Source organism: Trichomycterus rosablanca, chromosome 3, assembly GCF_030014385.1.
Source record: "Trichomycterus rosablanca isolate fTriRos1 chromosome 3, fTriRos1.hap1, whole genome shotgun sequence".
In the NCBI taxonomy this organism is placed as follows: Eukaryota; Metazoa; Chordata; class Actinopteri; order Siluriformes; family Trichomycteridae; genus Trichomycterus; species Trichomycterus rosablanca.
In genome coordinates this window covers 21,203,898-21,226,885 of record NC_085990.1, presented here as the reverse complement: position 1 = coordinate 21,226,885, position 22,988 = coordinate 21,203,898, and the positions used below count along the sequence as shown (strand labels likewise).

Here is a 22,988-nt window from a genome sequence, read left to right as displayed (position 1 = left end):
CTCGTCCTACATCAGTGTCTGACCTCATAAATGTGCTTCTGGAAGAATGGTCAAAAATTCCCATATACACACTCCTAAACCTTGTGAAAAGCCTTTCCACTAGAGTTGAAGCTGTTATAGCTGCAAAGGGTGAACCAACATCATATTAAACCCTATGGAATAAGAATGGGATGTCACTCAAGTTCATATGTGTGTGAAGGCAGACGAGCGAATACTTTTGGCAATATAGTGTATGTGTTTAACTACAATAATGTGTAGTACAATAAAAAAGGAAATGGTGTGTATGTGCGTGCATTTTAGGGGAAGCTGGAGAAGGCCGTGCCTCTGTATGAGCTGGCTCTGGAAATAAGAGAGAAGAGCTTTGGGCCCAAACACCCGAGTGTGGCTACAGCTCTGGTTAACCTCGCTGTACTTTACTGCCAGCTGGTAAGACAAAAACCACATCCAACACCAGATTATGTGCCATATTTACCAGGTCTTCTTCCTGAACATGCAGACACATGCACAAACTTTTGAAGTAAAAGTTTTAGTTTTTACAGAGATTTAGATTTTTAATATTATGTGTTGTACATTTATAATAGTTATTAAAAGACATCAAGTGGTTTTGCTAAAGAATTCTTTATTTACTGCATTTTGTGGCACTGCACTATCCCACCACTGCAAAGACCCAGGTTTGAGTGCTGCCAACCTGGTCGGGCGCTCAACAATCACAATCGGTTAAGGTAGGGAAGGTCAGAAGAGGAATCATGTTAGCGCTCTTTGTAAGAATCTCTTGCACGACAGCTTTGCAGGCCCCGGATGGGAGCAGGCTATTACACAATTCTTCTGACGAGTATTGGAGCTGTGTGCTAGCCTGCTGCTGTCCTGGGTGAGCAATGGTGTCAAACCAGACAGCAGGAGTCATCAGATGTCAGGTGACAGATTAAAGGAAAAACTTACATAACTTTAACCACCAGAACAACTTTAGCTAGGGAACCTGGAGATAAAACACTATTCTTTATTTTTTTTTTAATCTCAATGTTTTGATGATGATTGCTTAAATTCCCATGAGTATCTAAATGTTTTGATGAGAATTAAAATAGTCTAACTTTGCATTGATTTGCAGTGATGCTTTCCTCTTAGAGGGCAAGTAAATCAAAGACATACCAACCAATCAAAGAATGCCCCTGCACTTTAGCTGCTGTCAAGTTTCTCTACTTATTTAATCAGGTTTTCGTCACCTTTGCATAAGGCTAATGTTGTTAACTACTTTTGGAAATCATACCCCTACATTTGAAAGTGTTATATTTAAAAGGTAAACTGATCTTGTAGGAATGATGGCAGTTTGGTTTAAATTATGCACTATATGGCGAAAATTATTGACCTCTATGTTATCCTTTCAGCTATAACAACAGCCGCTCTTCTTAGAAGGGTTCCCACAAGTCTTTAAAACATGTCTGTGGGAATGTTTATAGCTGGCCAATAATTTTGGTCAAGAAAGCTTCAACCGATGTTCCACTTAATTCCAGAGCTGTTCAATAGGGCTGAGGTCAGGGCTCTGTGCAGGACACTAAAGTTTCTCTAAACCAAGCTTTTGTTCATGTCTTTATAGACCTTGGTGTGTGCACAGGGGCAAATTAATGCTGGAACAAAATAGGTCCTTCCCTAAACTGTTGCTACAAGTTGGATACATATAATTTACTTATAATTAATTTATCACACCTGGTAGCAAGGGTTGTGGATGAAACACATAATCAGAAGTAATACATTGACCAATACCAATACTTTTGTCCATATAGTGTATCTAAAATAGTAATGTCACTATTAATGCTTTACTTTAAGACAGTCACATCCACTCAAATGAATAAGGAGGTGCCTGGATATTTTTAATTAACATTTGGTATTTTTAATTAGGTATTTTAATTAGTAGGTACTTAAATTGGCAGTGCTAGCCTAGTGTTTAAAGTACTGAACTAGTGATCAGAAAGTTACCGGTTCAAACCCCACCACTGCAAATTGCCACTGTTGGGCTCCTGAGCAAGGCCCATGATTCTCAGTTTCTTGCTCTGTAATTGGTCACAATTGTAAGTGACTGTGGACGAAAGCATCTGCTAAATACCATAAATGTGAAATTAGGATTATTATGGTATGCTTTGACTTCTTTGTGTATTATTGAATAACACAGAATAACATTGATTAGGATTCTTTTACTGACACACACTTATTTTTTGTCCATAAATAATGAAAGACAGTTTATTAGCTTTTTGATTTTTTTTACCTGCATACTAAGCTATATTCTATCTGATTAGAAAGACTATCTGATTAGTTAATTCAATTATATTTGAAAAATTTTAAATCATGCAACTTTAGGGGTTAAATGCAGGTCCCACCCTGCACACAGACTATTTGCCCTTCTGCCCTCTGGCAGGCGCTTCAGGAGCCTCCGGACAAGGACTACTAGATTGAGGAACAGCTTTTTCCCCAGAGCTGTCTCCATATTGAACTCTGTCCCCCGTTAACCCCTCCCCCCTTACCCATCCCCCCCCATCTCTCCTCCTGGCAAGGTTGCACTACAAACATTTTTATTCTTTTTCCACTTAGTATTTCATCGGTACATACCTCATTTGTACATAAATCCCATATATACTGTATACTGTACATCTGTTTACCGTGTTTTTACGTACTCATTCCTTGATCGTGTCCATAGCACCATAATCACTTTGAACTTCATAGCACCTTAATATTAATCTGCACCTTAATATGTATATTGTTTTTAGCTACATATCTTGTTTATAGTATAGTTTATAGATCCTGTTCATACCACTGCTATTTACCCACTGTAAATAATGTATATCATAAATACTGTATATCCTGCACTTTCTGCTTATTGCACTTCTGGTTAGATGCTAAACTGCATTTCGTTGCCTTGTACTTGTACATGTGTAATGACAATAAAGTTGAATCTAATCTAAATAAATGTGTTGTTTAAATGACATGCCATTGTCCACTGATTAACTGTGATTTATGATTTATTACCTTAAATAGATAGTGTTGAAATGTATTGTTATTAATGTTGTGTTTGGTCTCTGTCATGTATTCGTATTACAGAAAAAGCACAGTGAGGCTTTACCACTGTATGAGCGGGCCCTAAAAGTGTATGAGGACAGCCTCGGGCGACTGCATCCTCGTGTTGGAGAGACTCTGAAAAACCTGGCTGTGCTCAGGTTTGCTTCATTTCATCTTATTTAAAAAAATGATAACCAACACTACAGACGTGTAAAGTTATTAACTGTAGAATTAGTTTTGTTTATTCTCAACTGGGGGAAAACAAACACCGAAGTTTATGAAAACTTCTGGCACACACAGATGTTACAATAACAATACACATTAAAAGCAAAAACCTGAACTGAACACTGCAACGAGTGTAAATTTTACAAACACTAGCTAAGATCATAGTCTAAAGTTAATGAATGTTAGTCCTATGCTTGGACAACTTCTACACTTTTATTGAATATGGTATGTAGAGAATGTTAAGTTATGCAACATTCAAGATGTTCCTCAGCCTGCTCTGTTTGGCTGTCACTCATTATACAACCCCAAATCTAAAAAATAGCTGGGACAGTATGGAAAATGCTAATTAAAAAACTGCAATGTTTCTTACATTGACTTTTTATTTCATTGCAGACAGTGTGTTTTGTCTGATTAACTTCATTTGTTAATATACATTCATTCCTACATTTCAGGCCTGCAACACATTCCAAAATATGTTGGGACAGGAGCAATTTAGGTAAAGTTTTTAGGTAAAAAATCTGAATAATGATGGGATTTTAAACAGGTGATGTCAACAGGTGATTGTAATCATGATTTAGAACAAAATCAGTATCCACAATGAGTTTTTAAGGAGTGAAGATGGGCAGAGGATCTCCAGTTTGTCAACATGCTGTGAGAAAAATTATTGAAATGTCTAAAAACATTTAAAAACATCTTCAAAGATAAATTGAAAGGAATTTTCATATTTCTTCCTCTACAGCCTAAGCCGAACACCTGTAATCAATAGCTGATATAATCATATGGGCAAAGAATTACTTTGGCAAACCTTTCTCATGCACTACAATGCAGAGTTACATTTACAAGTGCCACTTAAAACTTGAATCTTACTGTACAAAAAAGAAGCCTTATGTGAACCATGTCTAGAAGCGGCATCTGCGATCGGTCACTCAATGGAAATGTGTATTGTAGCCAGATGAATCTGTATATCGGATCTTTTTTGGAAAAATGGATGCTCTGTCCTCATGACCAAAGATGAAAAGGACCATCCAGACTGTTATCAGCAACAAGTTTAAAAGCCAGGGTCTGTCATCGTATGGGGTTGTCAGTTCTTTAGGCATTGGCAATTTTACTTCTGTGATGCAGAAGAGTACGTTGAGATTTTAGAGCAACATGTGCTGCCGTCAAGACATTTTTCACCAAGACAATGCAAAACCACATGCTGCATACATTACGAAGGCATGGCTGCGGAAGAAGAGGGTACAGGTACTGGACTGGCCTGCCAGTGAACGTGTCCCAGTACTGTTGCACACTGTAGGATGTGTTTGCAGTAAGAATAGGAGAAAATGATGCCTGAAACACTTTCTTGCTTGTTATCCTTGGTGCCAAAACATATTTTACGTGTTGAGAAGTAATGGCAACATTACAAAGTGGTAAATGCTTTACCATCCCAACTTTTTTTGGAATGTGTTGCAGGCCTGAAATGCAGGAATGGATATATATTAATACATGAAATGAAGTTGACCAGACTAAACATGAAATATTCCCAGGAACTTTTTTCTGATTTGGGGTTGTACCATGCTCCTCTTAAATGATGCTATGCCCTTAAGTCTGAAACTGAAAAATTATAATCTGAAAGTGAAAAGAAGATCTGAAAATGAAAAAATGAGATTTAATACTATTTAAAAAAAGGATCAGAATCTAAATCTATATTTGAAAAATATAAGGTCTCAAATTTTAAAATAAACATCAAAAGTAAAAAAAAAAAAAAAAACTTAACAAATCAAATTCCAGAATTAAAATAGAAATTATATTTAAACTGAAAAAAACTGTTTATACACTTATTTAAATTTTAAAAACATAATTTTCCAGTATCAAGTTCAAGCAATTTAAGAAAACTTTGCCAGACTTGGTTCTATAACACTTAATTGAAATTGAGAGCAGAGCTAGTTAAGTGGGGTATTGCATTATCTTGAGTTTATTCAATACATTGTACAAAATTACAGATTGATATGTCCATTTGATTTATTTAATTATCTAAAATATGTGGTGGGCTGTGTTTGATCCACATGGTAATCAGTAGGGGAAAGTTTTAAGTTAACATTTGAAGAAAGAGATAAAGAAAGTCACAAAAAGATTGCGGAAGAGAGTTCCAAAGTTTGTGGGCTGTGGAACTGTAAGACCTGCCACCCACAGATGCAAGTGTAATCTGGAGAACAGCTAGAAGACCAGCAGATTTAAGAGTTAATGAGTGCTGGTCCTATGCTTTGGCAAATTTTCCACCTAAAGGCTTGCTAAACACAACTTTTGAGTCATATTTCACAGAGGTAACATTCAAGATGTTCCTCAGCCTGCTTGGGCTGTCACTCATTATACAACTCCAAATCTGAAAAAGCTGGGACAGTATGGAAAATGCTAATTAAAAAAACTGACATTGACATTGACTTTTTATTTTATTGCAGACAGTTTGTTTTGTCTGATTAACTTCAGTTAAATCTTTATTTAACTAATAAAAGTAGAAAGACAATTGTATTGTATTTTGTAAATATGAACTCATTTAGAATTGAATTTTTGCAACACACTCCAAAAAAGTTGGGACTGAGGTATGTTACCTCTGTGTTCCATCACCTTTTCTATTAAAGTTTTATTGTTACAGTATTATTTAGCATCGTTCCATTGTAATTTTGACCTACAATGTGCTTAATTGTATGCATTAAGATCATTTTTCTCATCTGCTGTCCTTCCTGAAGTTATGAAGAAGGAGATTTTGAGAAAGCTGCTGAGCTGTACAAACGAGCCATGGAGATCAGAGAGGCAGAGCCATCGCTGGTGTGTGGTAAAGCTCCATCACATCACTCGTCCAGCGGGGACAACTTCAGCCTGCGTAGCCCTGTTCACCTACCTCACAATCATAGGTGACCCTGGTAAACTCTTTATAAGTATTATTTATGTTATAGTAACCTTGGTACTGTACTTGGGAGATATGGTACTTTATCTTTAGACAAAATCTATACTATACTATATAATATTGTGAGTAGTTCAGTAGACTGTCCATACATGAAGTCACTTAGAAAATGTAATTTAGGAACCTCTGCAGCCACATCGTGTTTCTACGTGATTATTTTTATATTTATTGTATCTGGATCGATTTAAACCGCATGTATTCACACATGTAGTCAAACACTTCTCTGTTTAACCAAATCCAGTTTCTTTAAAACATAATTGTCACACGAGCAGTCTCAGACCTGGGCAAGGCATTGTTGCATCTTCAAGACTTGGTGGTGGAGAGTTATTGTATTAGAAAAATGTGCCACCAAGCTACCTCTAGTCCCTCAAATCTTAGTACACCTGTACACCTAACTTGAACCACCAACTAGGACTATTAGATCTTTGCTGCTGTCCTGTCGATTCCAGTGACTCCAGCTAAGGCGCAGCACTGTCTTTTTGCAATGATTTGCATGATTGCACATTGTGAATGATCATATAATAAATGATCATTTGCATTTAATACAAAATATTTTAGAATAATTTGTGATTATTTTTATTACTTTTTAGGTTATGTACCTGTTACATGTAGTATAGTTTATCTGCCTTTAAAACATACAATGCCCCAGTATTATATATGATTAATCCAACAGTGCCATAAATCATATGTCATGAGAACTAGACCATTAAACTCCTTTCAGAGCAACAAATAATACAGATGTTGCAATAGCAAAGTGTCTTCAATTTTTACCTAAAATATAATCCCATCTGTGTGATTTGTATTCAGTGGTGAATGCTGTATATGCAATATCCTACTGTGAAATCAGTAAACAAAGAGAGATTCTGTCTATATTTATTTTAATAGTATAGAAATAAGTGTAACATGATTGTATTTGAAACTTTTACATGCAATTCCAGGCTGTGTATGAAAAATAAAACACTATGTATGTATATAAAAAAAAAAAAAAGGCAAGTATAATCAAATTTTTATGTTCGTATTAATGCTAGTGTACTTATGATAAGCCAGAACGTCTATTATGCATTCAGAATAGCTCTGACCAATCAAACTTCTTCCATTGTGTCAATGTCCTGATGTCTTCCGGCTATTATAGGTGCTTTTAATGGTGGACAGGAGTTAGCATGGGCGTTGTGATTGTCCTGCAACTACACACCCACATACAACACAGTGCATTGAACCTATTTGTGTAACGTTTACCTCATCACCAGTATTACAAATATTGGCACTGTTAACCACAGTAGCTCCTCTCTTGGTCTGTACAGATAACATAGCCTTCATGTTCTCTGTCCAACTACCTGGCAAAGTTTGTGGCATGTCGCTCATCAGACCACTCTCTGTGGGTAATCACCACAGTCTGCCTGCCTGTTTCAGAGATGCTTCAACCCAGTCATCTGGCCATAACAATTTGCCCCCAAAGTTACTCAGGTTAAGCTAATTGCAATTATCATGTGTACTTGAGTACCATTTTAACATTTTATATAACTCTTATGTTTTGAGCAATTGTTCCGAACCGGCATGTTTTTGGAATGAATGAATGCCTCTATTTTGTCACATATACACCGATCAGCCATAACATTAAAACCACCTCCTTGTTTCTACACTCACTGTCCATTTTATCAGCTCCACGTACCATATAGAAGCACTTTGTAGTTCTACAATTACTGACTGTAGTCCATCTGCATGCTTTGTTACCCCCTTTCATGCTGTTCTTCAATGGTCAGCCATTGTACGGTGCCCCTGACAGGTCAAAGGGCCTTGCTCAAAGGCCCAATAGTGGCTGCTTAGCAGAGCCTGGATTTGAACCAACAATCCAACAGTTGATTGCCCAAGGCTCTACCCACTAGGCAACCACTGTCCACTGGAGGGGAAGTCATGATGCTCAGTGTATAAATTTCATGTCATGTTTCTTGACCCTTACGTGGCCCTTATATGGCTAGAATATCATCAACCAAGAATACATTAATTATTATTTGGATTAATTAAAATTGGATTCATTTGAATTAATGCTACATTGTTCTCTGTATTACAAAAGTGTTTTTAAAACTTTAGCAGTTACTGCACCGAGTAAACTTTTCTACAATTAGTTTATAATGAAAACAAAGGCAAAAAAAGACTATTTTCTGTGTCGGCTGCAATACATGACGGTACATAATGATACAGTGACAGCAAGTAGACTGGGTGCAGCATGGATTCTACTGGTTGTAAGTTGTTTACAAGGTTTTCCACCTTCCAAAAATGCAGAAGGTAAACTGGCTTACCCTAAACTTGTAAGTGACAATGCCCTGCCCCCAAGATACTTTATTATGCCTGGTGTTTCCAGGTGCCTGACCCACAGTGACCTGATCATGTAGCAGTTAACATAATGAAGAAACATAACAGTACAATAATTTACTGTGTCAGCATTAATGAGCATATACAATAAATGACAATTATTCAAATGTGTAAACCTTGAAAGTTCATGAATACTTTATTGGACAAGAACACAGAGCTTAATTGTATTTCAGCAATTCAAGATTGTAATGTTTAATTACATTTGGTATTTACAGTGGTGGTACAGTCTGATTAACCAGGGTAAATTATAATGTAATATCATTAAATATAAAATTCAATCCTCATTAAGTTGAATAAATCATCTCTAAATAAAGACCAGCCAGTGTAATAAGAAAATGTTTTTGATATTAGTGTGTGCTGTTAGCAGCAGCAGTAATTACATTCAGTTAGGAATGTGTGTTATGTTTCTATGCACTGTGAAGCTTGGTCTTGTATAATTAAATGAACACAGCAACAGACTGTGATTGTAAACTCTGCATTTACATCTTCTTCATCTGAGCCATCAGCTCCTCCAGACTCTGTTCTGTCTCTTGTACCGTCGCCCCTGAATTCACCTCTCCATCCTGCAACATTTATGTCAAAAATTAACACTTTGCCGGGAACAAACTTTTGATGCACAATTACTGTTTATTTGCTAAATGTAATGGCATATGGTACATTTTGCAAATAAATAGAAATTGCGCATTAAAATGTGTCCTATGGTCTTTCTTTTTAGAGGACGTTAGTCTATCTATAAAAAAGCAACATGGTATTTAAACAAGTGTCCAAACTTTTGCAAGAGACTCCAGGTATTGTTCTGATCACAAATAAAATATATGTAAAATACAGTACATTACATCTATTGTTGCAATTGGAATTGTTCAACCCCATCACCAAGTCTCGGTAAACAGACAAAATGTGTATTCTAAGGGTGTGTTCGAAAACCTAGGGAGCTGCCTTGCTGTCTTACTGCCTACATAGGCAGCTGCCTCAGTAGAGAGGATTCTAATAAGTCAATGACTTATAAGTCAGGTTATTCGAACGCGCTACTTAGACAGCGATTCCATCGGGTTTCGCATTTAGCATTTTGTCATTCAAACCAATGGGATGGGGTGGCACAGCACGCTAGCATATCAACTAACCTTCCTTCGTGTACCGAAAACGGTTACATTCGCTGACAAGCCCGAACTTGCAAATAAATCACACTTGTGCAAGTTTATACAAGTTAAAAATCAATAATAATTTATTTATGTTTGAAAATAACTTCGTTTGTTTCTTCGCCCCATCAGCCATGTTTTTATTATTTTTCTGTGAGAGAAGAGCTGCCGCACTGAATGCTGGGATTGCCTTGATCACTAGGACGCTTCCGATGCTTACTCGTTCTTGAGTCAAAATAACATTGAAATATTAAGAAACCTAACTAGTGAGGGTATTAAGGCATCTAGGATTTCAAACAGCCTCATTCTCGGGAGCGCACGTAGGATGATGTAAAATGCTGTCTATGTAGAGAGCTCCCTAGCTTTTCGAACACACCCTAAGTTTCCAATTTTGAGTTTCAATTGAAAAAAAACATTAGTTCTTTGGACACTGTCAAATGCCCATTATTCAACCCAACCTATTATTATTCACTCACTTTCACTCACTTTCTTAACCGCTTATCCAATTAGGGTCACAGGGGGCTGCTGGAGCCTATCCCAGCTTTTCAATGGGCGCAAGGCACACAGTAACACCCTGGACGGGGCGCCAGTCCATTGCAGGGCAGACACACATACACACACACATTTACCTATAGGGCAATTCAGTGTCTCCAATTAACCTGACTGCATGTTTTTGGACTGTGGGAGGAAACTGGAGCCCCCGGAGGAAACCCACGCAGACACGGGGAGAACTCCGCACAGAAAGGACCCGGACCGCCCCGCACAGAAAGGACCCGGACCGCCCTGCCCCGCCTGGGGATCAAACCCAGGACCTTCTTGCTGCAGGGCGACAGCGCTACCCACCAAGCCACCGTGCCGCTCTTATTATTATTCAACCCAACTTATATTATGATTGCTTGAAAGGACTGGATTCCTAAATGGTCCAAATATTACAAAGGCTCCGTTTCACAAGAGAAAGCAAAACATTCATTTAGAAATCCTTATTTTTTTTAATGGGTTGAATATAAACAAATTTAGAAATTGATTTCTTGGTGCAGCGGCCAACTGTTCAGTGACAATTTTACAAAGTGATCCTGAACCCATGTGACTATGTCTGTCACGACAGTATGACCATGTTTCTCAGAAATACTGCCTGAGGGTTACACACATTTAGCAGCAGTTTTCACCTAGGACTTTATGCACTGAGATTTCCACTGAACCCCTGAAACTTTTCATGATATTAAGAACTGTAGATGGAGAAAGACCCAAACAGTCTTTCTCTTAACTTTTTAAAGAGTTGCAGGTGTAACATTGTATTGTTTTTTTATATTTGTAAAATACAATTAGGTTTTTCTGTTAAAACATTGAAGATGTTTTCTTTGTACTCTTATCAGTTGTGTCAGCTTGAGCAGTCTACTCCTTACTGGCTCAACTGTAGTCATTTAGCAGGAGAGACATTTGCTAAACTGTGGCCTTCCAGGACACTGCCACCTTAAACGTCACTGCGCTGTTTAATATGACCCATTCTATTACCAAAACATTGGAGTTCTATGGAGTTCACATGGCTGCAAACAAGCTGGCCCACTAATTACAAAGAGGTGTGTGTCCAGTTTGTTTTTGCCATGTAGTACATGTTTTAAAGTAATGTTGCTGTGTACCTTATTAGGGACAGTGTAGGCTACAGTTATGCCCTCTGGTAAATCTGGCTTTGGACCAGATGCAGCTTGAAGCTCTGCCTTTGTGATCTCGGACACCAGTTCTATACCTGTCCGCAAAAGAAGAGCACAATCAATCATTTACACCTAAATCAAACCAAGACATTGTTTGGGTTTTTTAAAATAAGGTAATCAGACGGGCAGCACGATGGCTTAGTGGGTAGCACTGTCGCCTCACAACAAGAACGTCCTGGGTTCGATCCCCAGGTGGGGTGGTCCGGGTCCTTTCTGTGCGGAGTTTGCATGTTCTCCCCGTGTCCGCGTGGGTTTCCTCCGGGTGCTCCGGTTTCCTCCCACAGGCCACCAGGCTAATTGGAAACACTGAATTGTCCTATAGATACCTAGCCGCTAGATGCACAAACCAGTGCATTGTAGTGCCGGTCCCAAGCCCCGATAAAAATAGGGAGGGTTGTGTCAGGAAGGGCATCCGTCATAAAAAATTTTACCAAATTGATGCGTGGATCGTGATCCGCCGAGAGCCGACCCCGCAACCGAACGGGATAAAGGCCAAGGAAAAGAAGAAGAAGAAAATAATGTAATCAGACAGAAAATAGTGTGGTTAAGCGGAGTTTAATACAGCTAAGTAACAGTCAATGCACCAGACAGCAGACATTCACATTTTAACATGACACATCACTGTTGGATAACGTGCAGTGCATTATATGTGAAAGAAAACGTGATTCATCAGACCAGGCCATTTTATTCCATTGCTCCGTGGTCCAGTTCCGATGCCCACGTGGCCATTGTTGGCGCATTTGGTGGTGGACAGGGGTCAGCATGGGCACACTGACTGTTTATGTCAGTTGTTATGCCTCGTATTTATACAGTCATGTGAAAAAGTTAGGACACCCCACGAGAATCTTTGTCTTTTTGAACATATTCAAACATATGGACATTTGAGCTTCATTTGAACAGTATTGAGAGATGAAGCTTATATATCACAAATAAAACTGAAATAAAACTGAAAAAATTCTTTTAAACACAAGTTGTAAAATGTAATGAACAAAAAATGGAAATTTATTGTGAGGAAAAAAGTTAGGACACCCTATGCCCTAATAGTTGGTATTTCCCCCTTTGGCTGAAATAACCTCAATTAGATGTTTCCTTTAACAATCTACGAGTCTCTGACATCAATTGGGAGAAAGTTTTTTCCACTCCTCCATGCAGAATTTGTTCAGCTGTGTGAGGTTTGAGGGGTTTCTTGCATGTACAGCCCCCGTTGGGCCAACATGTCTTCTGTTACTGTGCCCAAATAATTTAACTTTGGATTCATCTGTCCAAAGCACATTGTTCCAGAAGTCCTGGTCTTTGTCTAGGTGTTCTCTGGCAAACTTTAGTCTTGCCCTAATGTTTTTTTTGGCAGCAAGGGTTTCCTCCTTGCACACCTCCCATGAAAATCAAACATGTTCTGATGGTGGATACATGTACCTTGCTATCAACTGTGGCAAGAGCTAGCTGTAGGTCCCATTATCACATTGTAGAAATACTGGAGACTTCTTTACGCATCTTGCGGTCTGCTCTTGGGCTGAACTTGCTAGGACGGTCTACCTGGCCATGTTGGCAGTTGTTTTAAATGTTCTCCCCCTGTAAATTATTTTCCAGACAGTGGAATGGCTGATTTGTAATTGTTTTGAGATCTTTTTAAATCCCTTCTCAGACTCATATGCATTTACAACTTTCTTTCTGAAGGCCTCAGAAAGCTCTTTAGAGCTCACCATGGTGATAACACTCCCTTCAACAATCAAGAGCAAACCAAACTAATGTCTGAGGTTTAAAAAAAACTCCAATGTCCTCTAACGATGGTCTAATCATTGCAGCTGATGTGGTGCACCGGATTCTAATTTTAGACATTTTAAGTAGTAATAAATGTGGGGGTGTCCTAACTTTTTCCTCACAATAAATTTTACATTACATTTTACAACTTGTGTTTAAAAGTAATTTTTAACATTTTTTTTTGTTTAGTTATATAAGCTCCATCTCTCAGTACTGTTCAAATGAAGCTCAAATGTCCATGTTTATATATGTTCAAAAAGACAAAGGTTTTCACGGGGTGTCCTAACTTTTTCACATGACTGTATGTGCTGCTCACAATATGGACTTTTTGGCCACTGTCGTGGTCTGTTGTGCCCACCTAAAAGGTTCATAACCACTGGTCTATTTTCCACATGCACCTTTACCCAACATAAGTAGTAAACAAAACACAGTACAGTTACTGTAAGAGTAACACTTATGCCTTTGAAAGGGGATGACAGAAAACATTAGCGAAACGTTCTTGAATGGTATGTTTCGTAATGAATGGTAGTTTTGTAATGCAGTTAATAATGAACCAGTTACACACAGATGAATTAGAATGAACGCAGCTGATAAATAAACTGAAGTGTTTAAAACACTGATATTACCAAAGCCAATTGTACATTCCTGCCTTGAATTTCATAATTTTTCTCTACTATTCTCCAAAAAACTAAACAAATGGCAAAAACATCTCATTTAAAATGCAGCTGATAGTAAAAACCAGTGAAATTCAACACACAAATGTTGATAATGAACTGGGACAAATGCATCACACTGTATGTTTACTCACCCCACTCATTATCTTCATGCACTATTTCCTCTTCCTCTTCTACTACTTCCTGTTGTGGATGCTCAACTTCTTTTTTCTGTTTAAAAAAAACATATTTAGATTTAAATATAGAATAACTGAATGCAGCATATGTTTTGCATGTTAATGTGTAATAAAAATACTCATGCTGGATGACCACTGTGTATGGTAATGTGTGTAACTAATGTGTGTTGTCAAGTTGTTTACCTTGTACTCTTCCTGTTGTCTCCTGCAGTGTCTGTCATCACACTGTGGGTTGGCTTTCATTGCCATGGTGGGAAAGAAATCCTGCATGGCATTATAGCCTAGGTAATAACTCACTGTCCCAAATCCCAGCAAATACCTACAATGTCATTTTAAAATAAAATTGAAATATTATTATAAATATAAATTATTAATGATATAATAAATATTATTATAGAATGAAGCTTATATTGTTCTACAATTTGTGTTCATAATAATCAGGACACAGGATTTTACATCAGGTGTTTAATACAAAATTCAGTAAATAAAATACATATTAATCCAACTTATACATTTATTTATTTGTTTATTAGGATTTTAACGTCACGTTTTACACACTTTGGTTACATTCATGAAAGAACAGGTAGTTACTCGTTACTCAAGGTTCATCAGTTCACAAGTTCAATGTCAAACACTGTCATGGACAATTTTGTATCTCCAATTCACCTCACTTGCATGTCTTTGGACTGTGGGAGGAAACCGGAGCACCCGGAGGAAACCCATAGGGGAGAACACAGAAAGGACCCAGAACGCTCCACCTGGGAATCGAACCCAGGACCTTCTGGCTGTGAGGTGACAATGCTACCCACTGAGCCACCGTATAAAAGATACAGATTCCAGATTGACAAAAGAATCTGAACTTTTTACTTAATATAATTACTGTCTATAATTGGTACATTGCAGAGTAACTATTTATGTTCACATTTTAAAATTCCACCTGAGAATCAAACCTCTGACCCTGCGACCGAGCCACTGTGCTACCCATAAAGCTTAAGATCAATAATGTTGTACTTACTTCAGGACATTTTGCACTAGGACCCCAGCTACAACACCCATGGTGGTGGGAAGACTGGCAGCACAGACGCCATCTCTCTTTAGAGTCTTCTCATCGATGTTTGCTGCCACTACCAGGGGAGGGGCACACTGCCACACAAAAACAACTCAACATGAACAATTTGTGGCAGTATCTGCAAGTTAATAAAAAAACTGGTTTAATACAATTACAAAATACAAATTAATTAATACAAAATAAAAACAATGAAATATTTATTAGATTCCTGCTGCTTAGAAATACAGTTTGTCATACAGATGGAATGCAGGAATTAAAAAAATAGTAAGCAGAACCACACAATAATAACTGCTAACAATATTCAACAAGAAGATTTATTTTATTTAATGTATTATTAGACTAATAAATTAAAGTTTTTTAATTTGAAAGGCAGTATGCCAGCTATATTTATACACATGATGAAACGACAATTAATTCCTATTCACTACACATGGGGTCTACATCACGAATGACAGAATGGCTTTCTATGCAGTGCACTCAATCCCCAACGAAAGGATAGCTGAGGCTTAACAGACTAAAAAAAGAAACAGAGAACTTGAATAAAACAATACACATACATACGTACCTCAGATAAAATCTACACATATCCAGTATACACTTTCAAAAGTTACTTGGGTAATATTAAATATTAATATTACTGTGTAATATAAAATATTAATTTTCATGTCTTGTAATTTAATACATAAGTGTTTTTGACATCACTAATCTGGGGCCTCATTCAGATCGACAGAAGCCATTTAAGGTGGTTTGGGGATCTTAAAAGAATGCCCTTCTGGTCACCTCCCAGTGGAGCTGTTTCAGAGCAGATTCAGGACGTGCGGTGGGATTATATCACAGTTGGCTTGGAAGTGTCTGGGGACCCCCTGGAAGGAGGCAAAATCTGTGCCTGGGTTGACCTTCTCAGTCTGTTACCACCAGGACTCCCATCAGGAAAAGTGGATGGACACAGTTTTATGTTTAACATCTAAGATCATTTAAAGCAGTTACATGCAACAACCAAGTGCTAAAGCTTTTCAATCATTGTATTATTTTATATTCTTAACTATATTCATTACCCGCCCAACTGGACATGTAATTCCATTTTTTTAAGAATGTGGACATTCATAATGCTATAGCCAATATGCCCACACCTATATGTGAACTAATACAATGTTTTCTTTATAAAACATTAAAAATATCCCTCTTACACCACTACTAATGCATGGTTGCTACACTCCAACACTCACGTTGTTTTGCACTTTAAGACACGGATGACTAAGAAATTTTTAGAATACAAAATCATGATTTCCTAATAATCAATTCATGGAAACATTACATGTACACTATACAGTCAAAATAACATGTACAGCTGGATATGAGCTTGCTTGACATTTCATTGCTAAACCATGGGCAACAAAATGGAGCAACACCAAAACAGTCTTCAATGATCTGAAAACACTTTTTTTGGATTGTGTCTGAAGGAATCTATGAACAATATGCACTGTTGCAAAAAGCCTGGTCAGTGCTCTGGTAACCCATGTCTTAACTGAGCTCACTTTGTGCACAGGAATACATTCATTCAGGAACAGAAAATGGCCCTTAAAGTCACCACAAAATGTATTATTTATTTGTAATTAAATATATACATCTGTTGGCAATGGATATGGTTAGGTATATCCACAATGGCCAGTGGTACTGGCCTAGTAATCAGAAGGTTGAAGTTTCAAGACCCATCGCCATCAAGTTGCCACTTTAAGCCCCTGAGGCTCTTAATCCTCAGTTGCTTGCACTGTATCCAGTCACAATTGTAAGTCATTTTGGATAAAAGCATCTGCTAAATGCCTCAAACGTGTTTCAGCAAAGCCACCTCTGTAATACTGGTTTACAGGTAGGTATTTATATATAATTAATTATGTATTATTTTATAAAATGTTTCATTTGAATAAATAACTATGAGAGTATAAACTAAATGCTTCTGTGTTTTGCATATTTCTAGTTTTCTCCTTTATTAACAAATATAATTATTATTCACTCAATAATAAATAATCACAAATTGCTGAATATTAAAAAATTGGCAGAGCTGTATGTCCTTAGCACAGATACACCTTTGCTATAGTGTATAAAATGGAAGAAGTGTACCTACAGCAAAGCATGCTGTTTCTCCTGGAATGATGAGCTGAATATGGCCAGACACAGCATTCTCACTGACTCCAGACTCCATCCAGATCTGACCCAACTCATTACAAGCCTAAACAGGGAGTGAACACGCCCAGAAAAAAAAAAAGTGAGTTTAGCCAACATTAAAATGACTGACATGCTTTTGATAATCCTGTCTATTTGGTTGATAAGGACTAACATCTTTCATCACATTTTCACACTGCACAATAAACCTAGTTGCATCTTTTAGTTGTGCAACACAGTGTTTTCACATGCTGTGCAACTTCCTTACACTAACGTTTCATATATTTTTTTGCTGGATGTAAGCCTTAAAAACATGCATGACAAATCGTACCCTCCCTAAACTGGAATAATTGGTAACATGTTAGCACATGAAATCCTATATTATAATAATAGCCATAGCAACTAGCAAATGTTTATCTGCATTTGTGACCACGCTATGCTATTATTAATGACATGGTTTTACTGTGAATGACAGCACCAAACAACAGTGAGTGAAGCTCTTGACCAACATTCACATGTGTAGAACTTGGCACCACTTTAAAAATATTCAGGACTGTTTATGATTATAACCCTCCTTTTTGAACACAAGGAAGATACCGCACAATGGACAAATAGTGACAAATGAATAGCATTTACATTAGGGGATTCCATGTGTTTATTATACTGTACACAACATAACACTGAGCTTTTCTCTATTTTCTAGAGTCATTTCAAATGTTCCTACTGCTCTTGTGTACCTAATAAAGTGCTCAGTGAGTACATTTATATATAACATGACAAAATACACACTGCGTTTATGGCCATTCGAGCTTCGAAATTATCCACACAGCTCAGCACCAAGTCCACAGGCTTTCCCTCCACAAGTCCACCATGACTAAACACACACATAAAGCAAACCAATGAGCATTATTTTATCCTAACTATACATTCACTTTGAACTATGTGGTACTATGTGCATACCTGATGCGGTCCATGAAATGTGTGAAATTGTCTACTGTGGTGATGTTATAGTTGTGTGTCTCAAACACAACATCTGGATTGATGCTCCTGCAAGGTAAATAAAAGCAGTCAGGATCGTTTGTATTGCTTGATGTACAAACTCTATTACCAGAAAAGTTGGGATGTTTTGTAAAACAAAAAGAAGAATCCAGATTTTTCCCGCCTGGTTTTTACCCAACCAAAACACTGCCACATCACCCCCACTGCTGCGTTTTTTTTTATTGTCTCCCTGTAGCTGTCTGTGTTTGGTTTGAAGCAATGACGCTTGCTTACAAAGCCAAAAATGGACCAGCTTCAATCTAACTTAGAGAACTCATAAAACCCTGTTCTGTTCCATGAAAGCTTCAAACCACAAGTCTGGCTTGTCTTGATCCACCACTCATAACTCAAGTGAAATATGCATCCAAGCTCTTCTCTCTACTACCATTGTTGTGGAATAAACTTTCCTTGTCCGTTCCAGCATCTGAGTGTTGCACCATCATCAAAACACTTAAATTAAAACTAGCATGCATTTACAAAACTTTTACACATTAAAAAAAAAATACTATTACTTTGTGTTCAAGACCACTGGTAACTTGTACTAGACTAAGGAAATATTTACTAAGGAAGCACTGCTAAATGTTGGAAATGCAGAAGCACACTTGCTTACAGGCACAAAAAAGAGACATCACCCTGGTCCTAACATCTCTCCACTGGCTCCCTCAAAAGTTACAGGACCAAATTCAAAGTACTCTTGCTCTTGGCTATGCTACTGTCCTCAGCTTACATTTAATGGTGACTGAGTCTTTGCAGTTGCGGCAACAAGAATGTAGAACAGTGTACCCCTAGACATTATGTGTGCACCCTTCACTGCTGCTGCGGTTTTTCCAGTTAGCCTTTGAATAGAAGTAAATGATTCAGTTGGGCTTTAAGTGGTCTCTGCCATTTTTACCCTCGTCCACTTAGATGGGAGGAAATAAACTGCACTATCTTGAGGTCATACGAGCACCATTGTATGAAAATGAATGCAGGGACTGTGAAAGATAAATGGTTAAGATTTGGTTGTATAGGTGGTAATAAATGTGTTATTTCACCAACTCTTCTGTGATAGTTTGCATGACATTTGATAATCATTTAAATAAAATAAACAAAAAACATTAACAAACACAATGAATTGGGTATTATACACTAATTTTACCTCAGTGTGTGCTCTGCTGCCTCAACTTTGCTAAGTCCTGCCTGGTGTGGCTGAAAGAAGAGGCGATTCATGTTGGCCAGTTCTACTTTATCGTAGTCAAACAGCATCAACTGGAGCGGAAAGAACAAGGTTTTCAGATGTTAAATGAATAATTTACCTCAAACATGTTCATATTCTTTTTTTTACATTTTGTGTCAACCACATGTAAAAATTCAGTAATGTCATTATTATTTAAATAATAATTGCTTTAGTAACGCTATTGATTTTTAAAAGATAAAATGAAAAACCTTATGCATTTTCCTTTTTTTGTGCATTTCAAAACAAACATGGCAATCTAAATGCCAGCCTGCAGCCAATAAGAGAAGACTAATGCCACCCACACAGATAGGGAAAGAGCATTTTTAAAATTTTTAGCAAGTATTGGACATTAAAGCTATGGAATTGTTTATTAATCAACCAACCAACATCATAATAATTGTATCATCCTATTGTACATTTGTCAGTTTGAGTTGTGTGTTTGACAGGTTCAATTTCCACCTCTGGTTACTGTTTGTGGTGTGTTTGGCATCTTTTTCTGTGTCAGCATTAAAGTTGGCTACAAAGTTCTATGGGGACAGTGGTAGCTCAAGCAATTAAGGTACTGGTCTAGTAATAAGAAGGAAGCAGATTCAAGCCCCACCAGTGGTTGCTACTGTTGGGTCCTTGAACAAACCCTCAACCCTAAACTGCCTGAACTGTATTTGTTTACAGTTGTAAGAACACCTCAGGTTTAATGTGTGATCTTCATAATTCATAGGAAGCTACATTACCAGTAAAGAAAATCTGATAAATCTCAAGCCACCCTCTTTTAGGAAACATTTAAGTGAAAGGTCCAAATACAACAACATTTAGTCGTTTTTGACCAGACGCTTGTAATAAAGCTCCTTAGATTGCAAAAATTGAGTGCATGGACTAAATCAGACCAACCCAAGTGTAAGATGTTAAGTACCACTTTAAGACACACCCAGATTTCTTCAGGCAGACAGCAATTTGGCAACCTATGTGCAAAAGTACGTAACATTTATGATGGTAAAATAATTCTAGAGTTGCATTACCTTACCAATGCCACATCTGGTGAGCATCTCTGCAGTGACACTGCCCACACCGCCCACTCCAACCACTGCCACAGCAAACGAGCGGATTTTCTACACGTCAACACAAGCACACAGTGACCAAATATACAAATATTGAACATTTTACCTAGAATAGCTTTCTGTAATCAACGTTACCTCGTAGTCTTCAACTATACCCATCCGTTTCAGTGCCATCAGCCGACTGTAAGAAACCAGTTCAGGCCAATCAGTTCATTCATAGTGTAGCATATGGAAGAGATGAATCATAGTTAGCCCCGATCATTTACAGTGAAAATAATAATAACAATGAAAATATTAATCATCATATGTATGATGAGCAGCAGTTTACCTGTACGGGTTTGAATCCACAACTTCAGCGCTCATTTTCTCTATCTTTGGTCTGACATGTCCTCGGTTATCCAAATCCTCCTGATTGCGTTGTTGTTTACACTTAATCAATTCATTTTCTAATTCGCGTATTCGTAACTTCAGCTCCTCAACAGTGGTCATTGCCCCACAATTAAAAAAACAACAACAAAAATCGACACAACAAACTGTAATTTATAATAAAATACGGGTAAGAAGAGAAAACACCACTGTATTGTACACGTCTGCACGTCAACTATCAGCTGAAACACTATGAGTCACAATAAAGTGTCCGTGTTGAAACCAAGCACTCCCTACCTAGTGCCGTAAAGAAAAACGTTCCACACACAGAACTTCTTTTGCAATGTTGTTTTATTTTAAATACCCTATAACATGCTATTTTATACCTGTAATATAACATACCAACTTGAAACGCTCCCGCACGGCCGGGGAATAAAACCAGACCCCTTTTATTGTGAGGAGACAGCTGTACACCACTGCAAGAGACGGCCAGCTAGTCAAATAAATTAAAACCAGACATCCAAAAAGAGGTATCCATTACAAAACAATGTTTTGAAGTTAAAAGGCGCGTTAAATATATGGTTTTAGAATTTTACAAAGTATTCAAACTGATTTATGTACTATTTATTATTGCCTAATACTTTTTAATATTATTAAATGTTAGAAATATTAAGTCAATATTTGATCGCCTATAAACATTACATATTTTATTAGGGCTCCAAATTGCTACCCTATCTATGTTATTAAAGACCACTGTCTTGAAAGTATTATTTATGTAGAACATGCTGAGAGAACTGTTGTTCTGTCCACTGGACATATACAAATATGGAATTGTGTTCATTAATTAACCTAACAACAGTCAGTTTGAGTTCTGCGTTTGAGTTGTTGGTTCACAACAGAACAAGCTCGAATATTACACACACACACACACAAAAAAGGGTTCCATTTCCACCTCTGGTTACTGTTTGTGGGCTATAAAGTTCTGTTGGGACAGTGGTAGCTCAAGCCATCAAGGTACTGGACTAGTAATAAGAAGAACGCAGGTTCAAGCCCCACCAGTGCCGGGTTGCTACTGTTGGGTCCTTGAACAAACCCTCAACTGCCTGGGCTGTATTTGTTCACAATTGTAAGTCACTTTTGATAAAAGCATACACTAAATGCCCTAAATTTAACATAAAAACACCTGATTGCAAATTGCTACCCTATCTATGTTAGTGAAGACCATTGTCTAGTAAGAACACCGATCAACCATAACATTAAAACCACCTCCTTGTTTCTACACTCACTCTACATTGTATCAGCACCACTTACTATATAGGAGCACTTTGTAGTTCTACAATTACTGACTGTAGTCCATCTCTCTGCATGCTTTGTTAGCCCCCTTTCACCAACCAAAAATACCCAGCCAACAGCACCCCGTGGGCAGCGTCCTGTGACCAACTAAAACAGCAGCAATAGATCGATCGTCTCCGACTTTACGTCTACAAGGTGGACCAACTAGGTAAGAGTGTCTAATAGAGTGGACAGTGAGTGGATATGGTATTTAAAAACTCCAGCAGTGCCGCTGTGTCTGATCCACTCATACCAGCACAACACACACTAACACACCACCACCATGTCATTGTCACTGCGGTGCTGAGAATGATCCACCACCTAAATAATACCTACTCTGTGGTGGTCCTGACCATTGAAAAACAGGGATAATTGTAGGCTACATGTATGTAGAAAAACAGTTGGACTACAGTCGGTAATTATGGAACTTTAAAGTGCTTCTATATGTTAAGTGGAGCTGATAAAATGGACAGTGAGTGTAGAAACAAGGAGGTGGTTTTAATGTTATGGCTGATCACTGTATGTATGTGAGTGGTGAAACGTGATGCAACACCAAGTTTGAATAGTAGTAAACGTAAACACTTTAATGCAGCACACAGAGTGGAGTTAACTTAATGCTTTTTTTCTGTTCTGTGGAAATTCTGGTAGTAAAAATTACAGCTATAATAAGCTGGAGTCGATGAATCAGTTGTGAATGCTGCGTTGTGTAGCACTTGTG

At 37.6% G+C, this 22,988-nt stretch overlaps 2 protein-coding genes across 3 annotated transcripts in view; one reads left to right on the top strand and one right to left on the bottom strand.

Annotated features, from left to right (window-relative positions):
• The window catches only part of nphp3 (nephronophthisis 3), a 59,563-nt gene extending 52,394 nt beyond the window's left edge, over nucleotides 1-7,169 (top strand). The window contains exons 26-28 of the mRNA XM_062991971.1: nucleotides 301-426; nucleotides 3,088-3,203; nucleotides 5,997-7,169. Of these exons, the coding sequence (XP_062848041.1) occupies nucleotides 301-426; nucleotides 3,088-3,203; nucleotides 5,997-6,165 (411 nt within the window). The 3' untranslated portion in view covers nucleotides 6,166-7,169. The remainder of the gene's footprint in view (nucleotides 1-300; nucleotides 427-3,087; nucleotides 3,204-5,996) is intronic.
• Nucleotides 7,170-8,692: 1,523 nt separating this feature from the next.
• On the bottom strand, nucleotides 8,693-21,155 carry uba5 (ubiquitin-like modifier activating enzyme 5). 2 transcript variants are annotated; one of them, XM_062991969.1, is made up of 12 exons: nucleotides 20,901-21,155; nucleotides 20,708-20,753; nucleotides 20,534-20,623; nucleotides 19,440-19,549; nucleotides 18,224-18,310; nucleotides 18,053-18,137; nucleotides 17,226-17,330; nucleotides 15,050-15,177; nucleotides 14,218-14,353; nucleotides 13,993-14,068; nucleotides 11,355-11,461; nucleotides 8,693-9,144 (listed from the first exon to the last, which is right to left on the bottom strand). In XM_062991969.1, the coding sequence occupies exons 1-12, from the start codon at nucleotides 21,059-21,061 to the stop codon at nucleotides 9,061-9,063; spliced, it is 1,215 nt and encodes a 404-aa protein (XP_062848039.1). In that variant the 5' UTR covers nucleotides 21,062-21,155; the 3' UTR covers nucleotides 8,693-9,060. The 2 variants fall into 2 exon arrangements, with proteins under 2 accessions (XP_062848039.1, XP_062848040.1); XM_062991970.1 differs by lacking the exons at nucleotides 20,708-20,753; nucleotides 20,901-21,155 and having other exon boundaries at nucleotides 20,539-20,559.
• Nucleotides 21,156-22,988: the final 1,833 nt, after the last annotated feature.